General features: G+C 35.1%; 1 protein-coding gene across 1 annotated transcript in view; it reads right to left on the reverse strand.

Annotated features, from left to right (window-relative positions):
• The window catches only part of LOC142864096 (A disintegrin and metallopeptidase domain 3-like), a 119,042-nt gene that overhangs the window by 36,168 nt on the left and 66,503 nt on the right, over positions 1–16,371 (reverse strand). The window contains exons 11-14 of the mRNA XM_075997195.1: positions 14,000–14,136; positions 11,219–11,405; positions 2,849–2,947; positions 68–263 (exon numbers count right to left, since the gene is read on the reverse strand). Of these exons, the coding sequence (XP_075853310.1) occupies positions 68–263; positions 2,849–2,947; positions 11,219–11,405; positions 14,000–14,136 (619 nt within the window). The remainder of the gene's footprint in view (positions 1–67; positions 264–2,848; positions 2,948–11,218; positions 11,406–13,999; positions 14,137–16,371) is intronic.

The raw sequence follows: 16,371 nt of genomic DNA on the forward strand, positions 1-16,371 counted from the left end.
GTGGATTACTGACTTTAGAATAACTACAACTTAAAAATGAAGCCCAGAGGAAAGGTAAAACTATTACATTTTCCAAATAACTTTGTACACTGTATATCTGCATCTTGGCATATTCCTTTATAGCAATAGGCGGTGTTGTCATTACAGTGTTCCCAATCAGCAGCATGGCGATCAATTACACAAAACTCAGATGTTCCATTGCAATATTCTTGTAAATCACACAGATCTCTTTTTTCCCTACATAAATGTCCTTTTTCATATATCTGTGAGACAAAGAAAATCAAATATGTATCTATTTCACTCTCAGTAAAATTTTCCTCCACTGCAAAGAATGAAGGTAGGTGTTAAAAATGAATCTCTCTACTCTTCTGAAATATTGTACACTATGTACTACAAAGCTAAGGAGCCACGATGACTTGTATATATCACATATTGAGAATCATCAGCTAAAAAGCAAAGATATCTAAGAAATACATACAATAGAAATTCTGTAGAGACTCTTTGAAACAAAGATGTAACTAAACATGAAGCCAGATTAATCTTCACCTTAAGCTTCTTAAGTCTGTGTTTGCTTTTCTTTGCTTGGCTGCTCATCATCAAGTTACAACTGATGGATACACACTTGGTATTATGTCATTCAAATTGAAGTTTTTGTTTGTTTGTTTTTTTTCCAAATTACCGATGGGAATATCTAAGTAATGGTTAGAAACATGTTAATCACTTTAAGGGTTAGCAAAACAGCTGATTAAACTGTATTTTGTGTACTTGCATTTGTAGTTGTGCCTACCGAAGCTAAATATGTATAAGAAAAATAATTGAATCAAATCTCTAAATTTTAGACAAGCTTTGGTAGAAATTGGTTGATTTGAAAGTAGACCAAAAAGAAAATTGGAACCTTTTACACTCACAGTAAATAAAAATGAGAGCAGAGTATAAGACACTTGTGAGTCTTTGAATGACAACAAAAGTCAAATTCTATGCCATAATTCATGAGAAAATTAATGTGAACTAACATAGTACAATTTAGCTATGATCTCTTAGGCTCTCCCTGGCAACTTGTTCTGTGATTTTTAATTATACTAAACAAAGCAATTATCTCTGTTTTAACAAACTACCCTTTAGGATGTAGACAAAGGGCAGTGGATTGTTTAGAAAATTCTTAATACTCAATCCCAGTGTTTAGAGACAAAAGCCAAAACCAGAGCTCTGGTTAAGGGAAATGCAGCAGGTCTACTGCTATGAAGTACTAACCCTACAGTGGCCTTTACATTCCTGCAACTTGAAAACAAACGATCACTGGCTTTAATTATTAGTCCATAGAGTAGAAAAGAGCACCTTGTCAAAGCTACACATCAGTATTTGACATGCTATATATTGATGAATATTGATCCCTTCTTATAATATATTCAAAATGAGAATTTTAATAGTTTTGTCTCTTTATCTAAACATTGCATGCCAAATGTGTGTGGTTTTCTTGTTTTATAATATTTTATAAGTTATTTAAACCTTAAATAGCTACATTCTGTCATTACAAAAGTAATTCATACCACCCAAATAATTTGGAATTGCTATTGAACGTAAAAAACAGATGGGTCTCCAAAAGTGATTAAAACCACACAGTGAAAAGCAGAGATAAGAAGGTTGAAAGAGACCTAAGGATATCCCATGAATCTTGAAATCAACTATATTTGAATTAGATTTCTGTTACTTACCAACACAATAGGTAATCAACTTGAAAACAAATACAATAGTATAAATAATAGAATATAGGTTTAATACCTAAACCTTTAGGGAACAATGAAACTTCCTATATTAAAATAATGAAAATCCATGAGGTAATCCATGATTTCTGTAAAAGTATAGATAGATCCAGAAGTTAACCCACCATTGTCCCCAAAGCTCCTCACTGCTGCAACAGCTCAGTGAATAATGGCATGTCTTCTTCCTGATGGGTGCATGATGTGTGACATCCCCAACTGCTTCTATAGATGGCATTGTTATTGTAAGGCCTGAGACTGGTCTTTGAGGTATTTTTTAGACTCTGCACTTGAGGGGACACACTGATGTCAGTCAGACCATGGAAAGGTAAGCAAGATAGCAAATGGACCCCCAGAAGTTCAGGTGACCACCACAAGCACCTGGATTCCCAGGCACAGAAGAGCCCCACGGTTCTCACAGCCCCCGAGCCCAGTTTAGGGAGATGCCTGGAGTCCAGGAGGTCGCACTGCTCTAGAGAGGAAACCCATGCTGGATCCCTCACTCTCCCTCACACACAGCTGCTAGGGCATAACACCATTTTGAGAACAGGGTCCCCACCACCGTGCAGGGACCCGTGGACAGGCTGAGAATGGATCCCACAAACCTGGAGACCGCTATCTAGGAAATGTCCCAACTGAGAAGGTGATTTCCGCTTCCCAAAGCTACCAGTTCATCCTTAGCCAATCAGCAGACACAATTCTCTAGCCTTTTGTTTGCCAAACCACCTCTAAAAAATCTTAGCCCTCAAATTCTCAAGGACACGGATTTGAGAAATCACTCCCATCTTCTCGCTGGGCGCATTGCAAAATAACACTCTTTCTCCACTGCAATCCCTGCTGTCTCAGTATACTGGCCTTTACCGGGCGGTGGGCAGGGCACCTGGCTGGGCTGTAACGATACAGATATCCTCTGAAACCATGCTCTACAAAATATTTGAGATATAAAATAAATGTTCATATGCTATTAGGAAGTAGGCCCCAAACTAAAAGCTGACCACAGATAATATATAAAGTAAAATATTTGAAAGATGAAAATGAAAAAGACAACAAACATTTATTTACAAAAATAATGTAATATTTTGAAATCTTACCTTGCAAGTGTTTACATTACAGCATGGCCCAGAGCCACACTCTGCATTTTTCTTTAGAGTGCAAAGTTTAGGATTACAGCATTTTTTATGGGCACATTTCTAAAAGCAAATATAATAATATTAAGCACTTTTAATCAAATGAACAATTTTATTTCCTTTCAAAATGTACTGAGTATGTTTCTATCTTAATTACAATCACAGCATGACTTTTGATTTTTTTATTTATTTTATAACACTTTATTTAAACTTCAGATATTTTTCCTATAGGAAAAAAAGGTGATGATAATGAAATTACTCACAATTTCATGCTGAAGAATTTGACCTATTAAAAATTTAATGCAATTTCAGTCCTATTTTTGTTTATAAAAACATGTACTGCAAATTTGTATATTTTTATTTATTATGTTATAGATTTTTTTTCATATAAATTGAGTCTTACTAAGGCATCATTTGGGGAATAAATAACAATGTATGAATATGAAAAAAATAGAGGTTTCTTAATAGTACCAACAGTTTATTATTATAAATGAGATTTCAAAGAAAAAATTTTCAATCAAGGAGACTGAAAAGAGGGGTTCCATGCCGACCTGGTCCACAAAGGACAAAAATAACAAGTAAATGACCGCATTAGGGTAGCAGAACAGAGCGATGTAAAACACCTGGCTGGGTGGGCTCAGGGAAAACAGGGAATCCATATCATGGGGAAAAGGTGAGCAAGAGAGCAAATGGACCCCCAGAAGTTCACGTGACCACCACAAGCACCTGGATTCCCAGGCACAGAAGAGCCCCGCGGTTCTCACAGTCCCCCGAGCCCAGTATAGGGAGATGCCTGGAGTCCATGAGGTTGTACTGTTCTAGAGAGGAAACCCATGCTGGATCCCTCACTCTCCCTCACACACAGCTGCTATGGCATAAGACCATTTTGAAAACAGAGTCCCCACCACCGTGTACCAAGTTCTGGTACCCAGTAGCCCCTGCATCCCCACAACCCTTGGGCCTAGCCGCCATCCCGCCATGTCTGCAGGAAAGGCTGCAACAACATGACCCCACTTCGACCCAGTGGAACAGTCATAATCCTGGCCCCCAAAGCTTATGCAGCACTCTGTACTCCAGGCAAAAGGCAGTCTAGCACATTCAGGATATAGCCTCCAAGCCCAAGAGAGCCAACTTCGTTCTCTCCAGGGCCTCAGAGCTGGCTGCATGGCACCCGGCATACTGGCAATTTCATCCCTTTGACCACTGGAATTTCCATGCACCATGTATGCCCCTAAAAACCAAGGACTAGACTGCCTGGCAAGTGCCCCCGGCAATGCTGCCTCCATGACCACAAAGCAAGACCACTATACCCAGTGCCTGCCCTCCCAAAGGGCCTGATTACTAGCTCAGTTTGGGGGCTTCAGCTTAAAAATATCCACACCAATGCATTCAAAAACACTGACAATGTGGACCACCGAGGCACTCAAGACAACCAAAGAAATCAAACAGAGACTACACCATGGTGCCCAACCAGAACCAAAGATAAATCACCCTGCCCAGCTGACACTGAAGGACACACCTACAGGAAAAGGTTTTTCGCTGTGAAAACTATTCTATAAAATTGGAAAAGGTGATTGTTCCACCGGATGTGCAGATATCAACATAGGAAAAATAGAAACATGAAAAAGCGAAGATACATGACACCCCAAAATAAACACAATCATTCTCCAGTAACAGTGTTCCTCCCAAATCCATGAAATGTCTGAAAAAGTATTGATATAAAGGTAATTCATCAGGATTCAAAAAAATACTGATAGGTAATTCACAAAATCAGCAAAATAATTCAAGACAAGAAATTACTATTGAAAAGTGGGGTGTTGCTGATAACAAATGCCTAAGAATGTGGAAGTGGCTTTGAAACTGGGTAATGGGTAGTGGCTGGGAGAGTTGGGAGAAGCAGGATAGAGGGCTAGATTCTGGTGAGGGCTTGGAATAGAAAAATACTGGGGAAAGTGTGGTACTCCTTAGAGATTAGTTAAGTAGTTAAGACTGGAATGCTGGCAGAAATACGGCAGTAAAGTCTATTCTCACGAGGTTTCAGATGTAACGGAGGGAAAGGTATTGGAAACTATGGTAAAGGATATCCTTGTTATAAACCAGCCAATGACTTGGCTGACCTGTGACCATGCCTGGAGGCTTTGTGGAAGAGTTAACTTGAGAGTGATGAACTAGGGTGTCTGGCAGAAGAAATTTCTAAGCAGCAAAATGCTCAGGTTTCTGTGTGTTTACTTCTAACTGCTTGTGGTGAACTGCTAGAGAAAAGGGAAACAGTGGAAAAAATTTGGAAAATTCATAGCCTAGCCATGTAGTAGAGAATGAAAGAGCATTTTCAGGAAAGGACACCAAGGATGTACCCAGAAACTTGTTTAAGAGACTACCACAGACAGAAGGAAGCCAGGTGCTATTCCTCAAGAAGTTGGAAGACCCAAAAGCATTTTAGAGATATCAGAGGCTTTGCCTCCCATCGCAGGCCCAGAAGCCTAGGAGGGCAGAATGGTTTCAGAAGACACACTGGAGTGCTCTTCATGGGCTCACTGACCAAGGTTGCCTCAGGACACTGCTCCCAGCATTCCAGCACAGTGCTCCCAAGCTTTGCTCTAGCAGCCTCAGGTACAGCTCCCGCCAGAAGGTGCAAGTCATAAACCTTGGCAGCATCCACATGGCTCTAATTCTGCAGGCTTGCAGAAAGCAAGAACTGTAGAGGCTTGGTCGTGTCCACTCATATTTCAAAGGATGAAAAGCCTGGAGGCCCAGGTACAGACTTGTTGCAGGGGAGAAGCCACCAGAGAGAGTCCCCACTAGAGCAAAGCCTAGTGGGACTGTGAGAGTGGCACCACCACTGAGAGCCCATAATTGTAAAGCCACCAGCATGCAATGCCAGCCTGGGAGAGCTGGATGAATTGAGCCCAGCCAAACCATGGGGTGGGGCTGCCCAAGGCCTTGGACCCACGCGTGCACCTGTGTGTAAAAGACACTGGACATGCAGTCAAAGCAGATTATTCGGGAGTCTGAATACCTCATGTTAGCTCTCTTGGGTTTCAGACTTGCTTGCAGCCTGTTATCCCTTTCTTCTTGCTTATTTCTCCCATTTAAAATGGGAATATTTACCTATGCTCATAAGTAGATAATTTGCTTTGACTTTACAGGCTCATAGATGAGACTTTAGGCCCACGCATGCATCAGTAGATGGGAGATATTCTGAGATGGCACAAGACATACAAGAATTAAACTGTCAAACTACATAGGGATGAACCTAGCTTTTGGTTTAGTTTGATGTAATGAAGGACAGAAAAGGGTAAAGAGATTGCTACAAACACTATTCATGCTGATCACACGGCCATGGGACAAGAGCAACCATGGCAGGTGAAGAAGGTAAACCTTAGACTCTAGGAGGTCAAGAGTAGAAGGTGAGAAAATTAAAACTCTTTGCTCTCACTTACAGGACAGTTGGCCCAGCCCTGTCAACTCTGAATGATCATCTTGTCTCAGACTATCCCCACTACCCTTACTCTGTGCACTGAATACTCATTCTATCAGGAAACCTCAACCTGAGACCTGGTAACATTAGAGGTAGACAGCTTCTACCCAAGATAAAGTTCCGAACACTGATGTGATTTCCTCTAGCCACATTTTATCAGATTTGGAGGTCTCTGCTATTGCCTAAGGAAGAATAAAACTCTCCTGTGTACTTGTCTCAAGCCCATAGCTATTGCTCTGAATTGTATGGCTTCCTGGATCTGCCATCTCGCTACCCTCCTGACAAAACCATTAGCTGTTACTTTCAATACTTCAGAAGATAGATTCCCACCTGTCTCTTCTGGTACTTAAATTCCCCTCCCATTAACAATCCCTATCTTCAATTTAATAAGAATTGGACCTTGACTTCATATCACCAAAATGTTGCTGCTGAAATAGCCACAAAAGTCTTGGCAGAAATAAGTTTAACCAAAGTAGGCCAATGTATTGAATGTAGGCTTCTACGATACTCAAATTGTTATTCTCCTCAGAAAAACTGCAGCCTGCTTGGCAGGAAACATTTAAATCTGTTAAAGGAGTTTGTTAACCTCCAGGGACCAAGAGTCAACTCAGTCATTTTCTATTTCTGCGGTAACAAATTACCACAAAGTTAGTGGCTTACAACCACTAAATGTATTTTTTATAGTTCTAGACAAGAGACTTACTACACTACAATCATGTATTGGAAGTTTTGCATTCCTTTGAAGGGTCTAGAGAGAATCTGTTCCCCTGCCTTTCCAGCTTCGAGAGACCACCTGCACTCCCTGGCTCATGGACCCTTTCTCCATCTTTAAATCCAGCAGTACAGAATCTTTAAATATCATTGTCACATCTCCTCTAACTCTGACCCTTTTGCATCAGGCTAGTAAGAACCCTTAGGATTACACTGGGCCCACCTGGATAACAAAGAATAATCATTTTCTCTCAAAGTATTTTACTTGGTCACACATTTAAAGTCCCTTTTGCCACATCAGACAACATCCTCAGAAGTTATGGGGCTGGGCACGGTCACTCGTGCCTCTAGTCCCAGCCACCCCAGAGGCAGAAGCAAGAGAAGCATATGAGCCCAGCAGCTCAGCTTGGGCAGAGGAAGAAAAAAAAAGTCAACCCTCAAAACTGCAGTCTCTTATTCACTTTCATTTGATATGTGAAAGGATGTATTAATCCTAAATTAGTTAGAAGGACATGGAAATTAATTTTAGACTAACGTATAACCCTTTTATTAAAAAATAACAATATATTAGAACATTTTAATTCATGTAAAAGAAAAAAAAATTAAAAAAAAAATAACAATATGCACTGTATGGAGGAAGGGCACACTTGTAGCTCTGGGCTGGACAAGACAAAGGCATTATATGTATCCCAAAAATGTTTTTACCCCATAATGCTCTGAAATTTAAAAAATAAATATAAAATTTTGAGAAATTAAAAAAATAAGAACCAGCATGAAGGTGGGACAGCTTTTGAGAACAAAGTTGTTGTTTAAGAAAGAATAAACTACTTTCTCACTGTTGAATAAATACACCAGAATTCTGAAAAAAAAAATAATAAAAGGTGTTATGATAAGTAGGACATGGGTAACTTTGGGGATTATTCCATCGACCACATTTTACTATCTGGTCCCCAGTGATTCATGTCCATCTCATATGCAAAGTACGTGCATTCCACCCCAACATCCACAGAGTCAAAACTCTCCACTGCATTAACTCCAAGGTGCGGATCTGCTGACTCATCCCTTGGAGGGAAGGAGCAGTTGGGCCTGCAATTGGTCTCTTTTCCTCCTGAATCTTGCTTCAGTTTGTCTGACTCCTAGGCCTGCTGCATATGTGTTCACCTCCATGACAAAGGCCCTGCAAATGTGTGAGCTAATTCCTATAATCTTTGTCTTTCTCTCTCTCTCAATATATGATAAATGTATATCTGTATGTGTATGTGCACATATCTTTAAATATCATTGTCACGTCAATCTAGATATTAACACATATAGATATTAAAAACAGCAAAATTACACAAATAATTTTATATATAGATTACATGCTAAAATAACACTAAATTGCATATATTAAGCAAAACTATATTATTTACATTAATTTCACCTGTTTCTTTTACCTTTATAAAATGTTGGTGCTATAAAATGTAAAATACCACTGTGCTTAACATTATATTATTATTGATAGCACTGGTTAGTGTAACAGAAGTCAGCAAGGCTGAGAAATTCAAGATGAAAATATAAAAATCTGGAGTATTTTTATATCCTATCAACAAAGGGAAAATTTTTTAAATGATATGATTTATAGTAGAATCAAAGTATCGAAAACATAGCAATAAAAATTTAAAAATATATCAGTGCAAGATCTTTACACTGAACATTAAAAGATACTGCTCAGAAAAAAGTTAGATATAAATAAATGGAGATGTACACTTCTAATTTATCTAACCTCAAATTTATCTTAAGATTCAATGCAATGTCTTTCAGGAAATCAGTCTTCTTTTGTGGTAGATACCAAAAAGACAAATTGGAAATTTACAATAAAATGCAAAGGGCCAAAAATACTCAAGACAGCCATGAACTAGAAAAGCAGTGCTGGGTAATATAGAATACCTAGCCCACAAATTGATGGAAATGTGGAAATGTATACTTATGAAGATCATCAATATTGGTACAAGACGAGGCAAAACAGAAAAATTCACAAATGTTCACTAGATAACAAAAATTATGATTCAGTGTAATAAGGGAAGGACACACTATGAATTATTGTGAATATTTGATATCCTTATATATATATATATACAAAAATAAATTACAGATTGATTGCATAGCTAAATGTAAATGAGAAAAAAGATATAAAATATTTTTAGAGAAACACATATGTGAACATATTTGTGACATACTGAGCAACACATATGTGCTGTCTGTTGCTGCACAGCAAATATTTAGTGGCTTAAAACACCAAGAGTCATTTATTATTTTATGTTTTCTTTGGGTCAGGAATGCAGGTCTGCTTGGAGGAGGAATGGCCAACTGTGGTTTATGGTCTCCCACAGAGCAGTTTCAAGACAAACCTCTCCTGGTTCTGCGTGTTGGTCAATTTACAAATCACACTTTGCTCTAATAAACTGCTATATTTAATTTGTCAAATTATTCTTTCAGCAAATGGATATGTTTTTAAAAAAGGACTAAATGGAAATTTTAAGGATAGAAAATATTTGAATGAAAAATTCACTAGCTCTCTTAACAAAAGAAAATTTAGTGGTTTTTGATTTATAACAATCAAATATATCTATATCGAAGCACAGAGAGAAGACTAAAAAAAGAAAAGAACTTCATGAAGGAAAGAGAAAAGCTTTCGCCAGTTATACAAAGACATAACACTGACATAATAAACAGATTTTTCTATGAAAGTGCATTAATTTTTAAATAAAAATATTGTTTATAACAGAAATTATATTGAAGAAAGTGTGAAGATATGGAAGACATTTAGCATATTAATGATCAGCATAAGGGATATATAAAGAATGCAAAGGAAAAGCAAATACGTAATAGATGGAAGTACAAATCAAGTACACAAACATTTCACAGCAAAGAAAACTTAGATGGCTAGTAAAACTATGAAGATATAATTAATTTTAGTAGTAACTGAGGAAAGTCCAATTGAAAGCACAATGAGATATCATTCTGTACATATACAATCGGCAAAAATTACAGTATGCCAATGCCACATGCTAAATAGAGTATGAAATAAACAAAACCATCAGAAGTGTAAATTAGCACAACTATTTTTGAAAAAAACTGGCCATTATTCAGGCATTATTCACCTACTTGATAATCCAGAAATGCCTTATCTAGATGTGGCATCTAGATATAGATCATGTGTACGCACACAATGCTTATAGACAAGAGACATTTGTGTACATCGGGATTTAAGTGCAAAACATAACAAAACTCTTTAGAAGGAGAGAAAAAAGCCTACGAACACTCTAAGTGGCCATAAATAGTAAAGATCAGTAATTGTATATACATAATGGATTACAACACAAAAAAGTGAATACATGAGCTACACTTACACAAAATAACATGGATATTATCAGTCGTATAGGGGATGGAAACTTAGTCTAATAAAATTATGTTACATTTTTTAAATGTTCTAAAATTGAAAGCTAATAAAAATTATGATAAATTTATGAAATTTATTATTAAATGAAAAATTCTAGTTAAGATTTAATTCTAGGAGAGAAGAAAGTGTGAGGAATTACAAAGAGTTGGGCCATGCACGTATCATTCTTGAGTCACGTGTATTATCATGAATGATAATGAACCAAGGATTATGATTAATCTAATTGTTTAGAAGCAAGTGAAAATAAATGATGCCTTGAACCACAGAGGCAAAGACTGAAATTAGGAGATAAGGAAATAAATGACAACACACATTAAATAACTTAATGAACCAATGCAATCACTTTTGAAGAATTCAAGAGATTAGGATGATGGTTATATTATTAATGCTACTGATACATATGGTAGTAAAAAGTGATATCACTATTAATGGTTAGATGATGAAAAAATCTCTTTCTTTAATGTCTGACACTCTTATCCAGGTATTGAACTCTACAAATGTTTTAAATTCAGGCTGAGTTGTTATCACATGGCCACATCTCTCCATCTTAAATATTTGATAAAATGGTGCAGCATTTTTAAAAAGTCCTCTCCTTTTATATCATATCTGTATCTATAGACTCCATGAGAAACAAATAGACATAAAACAAAACACAACAAACAAAAAACACATCTGTGAATTAACTACAAAGTTTCTCACTCACCTCTTCTGTGCCACAATCACATTCCTCTCCTGATTCCACAACTGAATTGCCACAAGTTGCACTTTGTTTTGGGGAAATCACTCTTGAAATTGTTTCATTCTGAAGACACTCAAGTTCAGACTGCGAAATTATCTGTTTAAATTCATCCATGCTGCAACTGCTAAAAAGCTTTACACCATGCAATAGTCTAAAATTAAATTATATTCCTCAGATAAATGGAATAAAAGTATCAAAGTAACACTCTTAAATAAAATGCTATGAATTCTGACCTACTTCACTTAGAGAAGAGCCAAAGGAGTGCAGAGTGATTTTACTTTTAATATATGTTATAAAGAAAAGAAATAAGTCTATTTCTATTGTAATTTGATACAATAGACATCTAGAAAGTAGAGACAGTGTAAAGTGGCAAAATACTTAACATTTGGGGCACAATAAGCCTCATTCCAGTATAATATTATACTGTCAATGTTATCATTATTATAACAAGCTCCAATAATCATTAAGAAAATAGAACATAGTATAACATTTATGTGGAAAACTTCAAGGAGATGATTGTGTTAATGAAAAGTCATGATTATTCTTTGTTAACAGAATTTACCAAATAAATTATTTCAACATTGAAGTATATAAAGTGTAAAAGCTCTAGATTCCCTTTTTTAACTTTTAACTTTTTGTATTTCTTTACTTTTAAGAAAGTACTGTTTAATGAGTTTTTGTGTAATTTTGAAATGATCTCGAATTTTTAAAAATGACACAAATATAGTGCAAAAGTAAGTTTTGCTGCCTGAAAAGTTAAGGGTAAAATGGTAACATAATATAATGATAACTGTAAATACTTTAACATGTAAATTTTCCATAGAAATAAATTATTCTACATAAGCACTCTTTCTTCTTCAAAAGCAGGAAAAAAATCATATATTACTAGTATCTAATCCTCAGACTCTATTCAAATTATCACAATCCTGGCATTTGATAGCAAAAAGATTCAGTTCAGTATCAAGCATTATTGCATTTAGTTCTCATGTCTTCTTAGTTTAGTTGCCCAAATTTTTGTTAGCTTTAATGACCATGAAAAGTTCTATAATTATAGGCCAATTATCTTGTAGAATGTCCCTGAATTCAGGTTTATGAAATACTTCCTTATGGTTAGATTTAGTTTATGTATTTTGGCAGCATCATCACAAGATCATAGCTATGTTTGTCTCATTGCAACTTGAAACGTGGCACACAATTTCAATATGTCATATTACTGATTCAATATGTCATATTACTGATAAAAACGTATCAGTTGATTAAGGTGTGTCCACAAGTCTTCATTGTTAAATTACTTATTTTTTATCATTTAATAATTGCATAGAGAGAAGTACTTTGGTTTTATGTAAATATTCTATTCCTTAATTACACTTCCAATCTATATATTCATGTATTTATATTAATATGAAGTCATATTTTTTATTTTGCTTAGTGGGTTATAATCCATTACTACCATTATTACTTTTGGCATTCAAAATGTCCCAGATTTGGCAAGTGAAAATCCCTTCAAGCCAGCTTTTATGTCCCTTCCTCAAATTCTGTCCATACTTCTCTGAACTTCTCTTATTTTCTTACACAAGATGTTCCAGGCTCATTTGTATTTTCTCTGCCTTAGCCTGGAATCAATCATTTCTCCAAGGTTTCCCTGTTCATTTTATTAAAAAAGAGTATTTTAAAAACATGATCTGGGTGACACATGTGCTCATTGTTTGCAGATTTTTTAGGACAGAGACCAAGGACACAAGAACATATTAGGATGACTCCAAACATTATCTTAAGCCACCTCTTTTCACCCAATATAAGTACTTGCAAAGTTAACTGTTCGACATTTTTATTTCCCATCCACATGCTGATGGCTTGCACATTTTAGATCTCTAGTCCTCTGAGGCTGAGACCTATATAACTAACTCTCCCTTAACTCCAATCCATTACTCAGAATATCTCTGATTTAATGCTTACAATCTATCTTCAAGATTTCCCCCTATTTTTCTACTTTCCTAAAATATTGTCCTTTTTCAATATTTGTTATTAACTTGTGATTTCCAAAAACATATGAATAATTCTTGACATCCTCTTTCTCAATCTTAATGAACTTACGTAGATTAGTATGAAAATCATCTCTCAATTATTAGTATATTGTAGATCCCTCTGATTCATTTCACAAGATAAATTTTTATTACCCATACTTTGTAAGTTTATTAAAATGTTTTTGTATTGATAACATTTATTATATAATCCAAGCCCTCACATCATGAATGCATGATCATGATCATTCTTACATTTTCTATATTACTTTCTTTCCCTTACTAATGGCTTTTAAGCCTATTGCATTTTATTTTCTTTTTCCTATGCCCAAAATAATCTTTTTAGTCCCAATTTTTTCTTACATTTCTAAATTTGTTGCCCCCCCCCACCTACAAATCTTTTTCTAGGTCTGTTGAGCTTTTCAGACTTCTTGCTACACAGGTATCGTTTCACTTGCTGACACTGAGAAGTTTTTCAACAAATCCAAGACTTCTGTAAACCTTATAAAGTTATTAGTATCCACTTTCTCTCTATCTAATAATATTGAGTATAGTACAATATAGTTCATTCTCTGCAACATTCCACACTCATACACTTTAATGTTTTAAGTAATCATATTTGTAGCCAATAAAATATTTTTACTCATTATACTGCAAGAAATTATACATCAAGGAATAAGACAAATCTGTAGGAAGAGAAGATTTGATAAAAACTACATCTTACATTGCTTCCGGACTCATTATGCATGTAGCTCCTTGACAGTAACAATTGTAGATGTTATCATATGTTAATCCCAGATTAATTCCAAGCAACTGTACCAGAACCACTGAAAAGGCCTCTAAGGTTATTCTCTTTGAATACTAAATAGAAAAAACAAGCACACAAAATAGAATTATTGCCTAGATTATTTCTTCACCCTTATGATCTTGTCAACCACTTTTGGCTTTACTACCTAAAATGAAAATGAAAATTTTAAAAATTGCTATACCAAAGCTAGTCATTTTCTTAGAAATAAGCATTTTTTAAAACAACAGGTAAAAGTTGTTATTCTTTTTAAGCAATAATATTTTGATCTAAATGGCATGGACATATAATAAAATCAGATTAATTGAATATATGTTTTACATCTTAACACACCATTAAATTAAATTCCAATGAGCTTGAGAAAACATTTTGAGAAGTAGAATCATTATTTTAGTAACTATATTATTTCTCAAGTGAACACTTGGGAAAAACATACATTTTCTGAAAAATTGAAATGGCAGTCAGTTTTGACTTCAGACGTAGTTTGAGAAAAGTGAAATTAATTTTTTTCTAAAAGCATAATAGTATAATACTTTGTAACATTTCTACATGCCCTCAAAAACCAATGATCATTTTACCATCTCTATAGTTTTTCCCATTTCTGAACACCATGTAGTTAAAATAATATGAGTACAGTATGTAGTTTTTCATATTGACTTCTTTCACCTAGAAGTATACATTTGGGTTTTCTTCATGTCTTATTGTGGCTTAATAGTTCATTATTTAAATCACTGGATAATATTCCCTCGTATGGATGTACTAGTTTGCTTATCCACTCACTTATTAAAGGACATCTTAGTTATTTCTAATCTGTAGCAATTATAAAAAAAGGCCACTAGAAACATTTACGTGCATGTTTTTGTGTGGATATAAGTTTTCAATTCATTTAGGTAAATATCAAGAAGGATGACTGCCATATCACAGGGCAAACGTAAATTGAGTAGCATAAGAAATTGCCAAACATGCATCCAAAGTGGCTGTACCATTTTGTAATCTCGTCAACAATGAGTAAGCATTTCTGTTGCTCCAAATCCTCACAATTTGGTGTTGTCAGTGTTTTGGACTCCAGTAATATGTTGAATAGGAATAGTGAGCTACATTCTTGCCTCATTCCTGATCTTAGCAATAAGGCATTATTTTCTCAAAATATGCATGGTGTTAACTGTTTATTTTTTGTAGATGTTCTTTATCAAGTTGAAGAATTTTCATTATATTCCAAGTTTGCTAGGAGGTTTTATAACGAATAAGCTTGGATTTTGTGTTCTGCATCTACTAATAGAATCATATAATTGTTCGTCTATTAATATAATGGATTATATTCTTTGATTTCCATAGTATAAACTAACTTTATACATCTGGAATAAATTCCATGTATAAATATCAACAAGGAGATAGAAACTGAAAAAAAAAATCAAAGAAATTCTGTAGCTAAAAAATTCAATAAATGACTGAAAAATTCACTAGAGGAATTCAAAAGCACATTTGATCTGGCATAAGATGAAATTAGTGAACCTGAAGACAGATAACTTGAAACCGTCATGTTGGAAGGAATAAATAATGAAATAAATGAAGAGAGCGTATGGTCTTATGGGTCACCATTAAGCAGAGCAATATATGCATAATGGGAGTCCTGGAAGGTGAAGAGAGAGAGCAAAGGGCATAGACTTGAGAACATAATGGCCAAAAACTTTGGAGATATAAAAAAGGAAATGGACAAATTGAATCAAGAAATTCAATGAACTTTAATGAGGATAAAACCCAATAGGCCCTCATGGACACATAGTACAATCAAACTGTCATAAGTCAAAGACAATGAGAGAAATTTAAAAGCATCAAGGAAAAAGTAACTTGTCACATGTAAGAGAGCTCTCATAGGACTATCAGTGGATATTTCAGAAGAAACCTTGCAGAAAGAAAGGAATGGGGTGATATATTCAAAGTATTGAAATAAATAAACAATCAAGAATTCTGTATGTAGCAAAGGAAATCTGTCATTCAAAATTGATAAAGAAATTAAGAATTTTTCAGATCAATGCCACCTGTAGGTGTTCAGGACCAGTAGACTTCATCAACATGAAATTCTAACAGAGTCTTTCAAATTGAAAAGAAAGAACACTATGTAGCAATACAAAGTCATATGAAAATTATAAAGTTCTCTGATAACTGTAAGTATGTGAACAAAGTATCATAATTTTGATGCATTAATTCACTTTTAAATCTTGTATAGAATGTTTAAAAAAGAAAAGGAAATACTTAGGCTGTCTGAAAGTTCTAAAAAATAAAAAACATAA

The sequence above is a fragment of the Microcebus murinus genome, chromosome 24, assembly GCF_040939455.1.
Source record: "Microcebus murinus isolate Inina chromosome 24, M.murinus_Inina_mat1.0, whole genome shotgun sequence".
NCBI classification, from domain to species: domain Eukaryota; kingdom Metazoa; phylum Chordata; class Mammalia; order Primates; family Cheirogaleidae; genus Microcebus; species Microcebus murinus.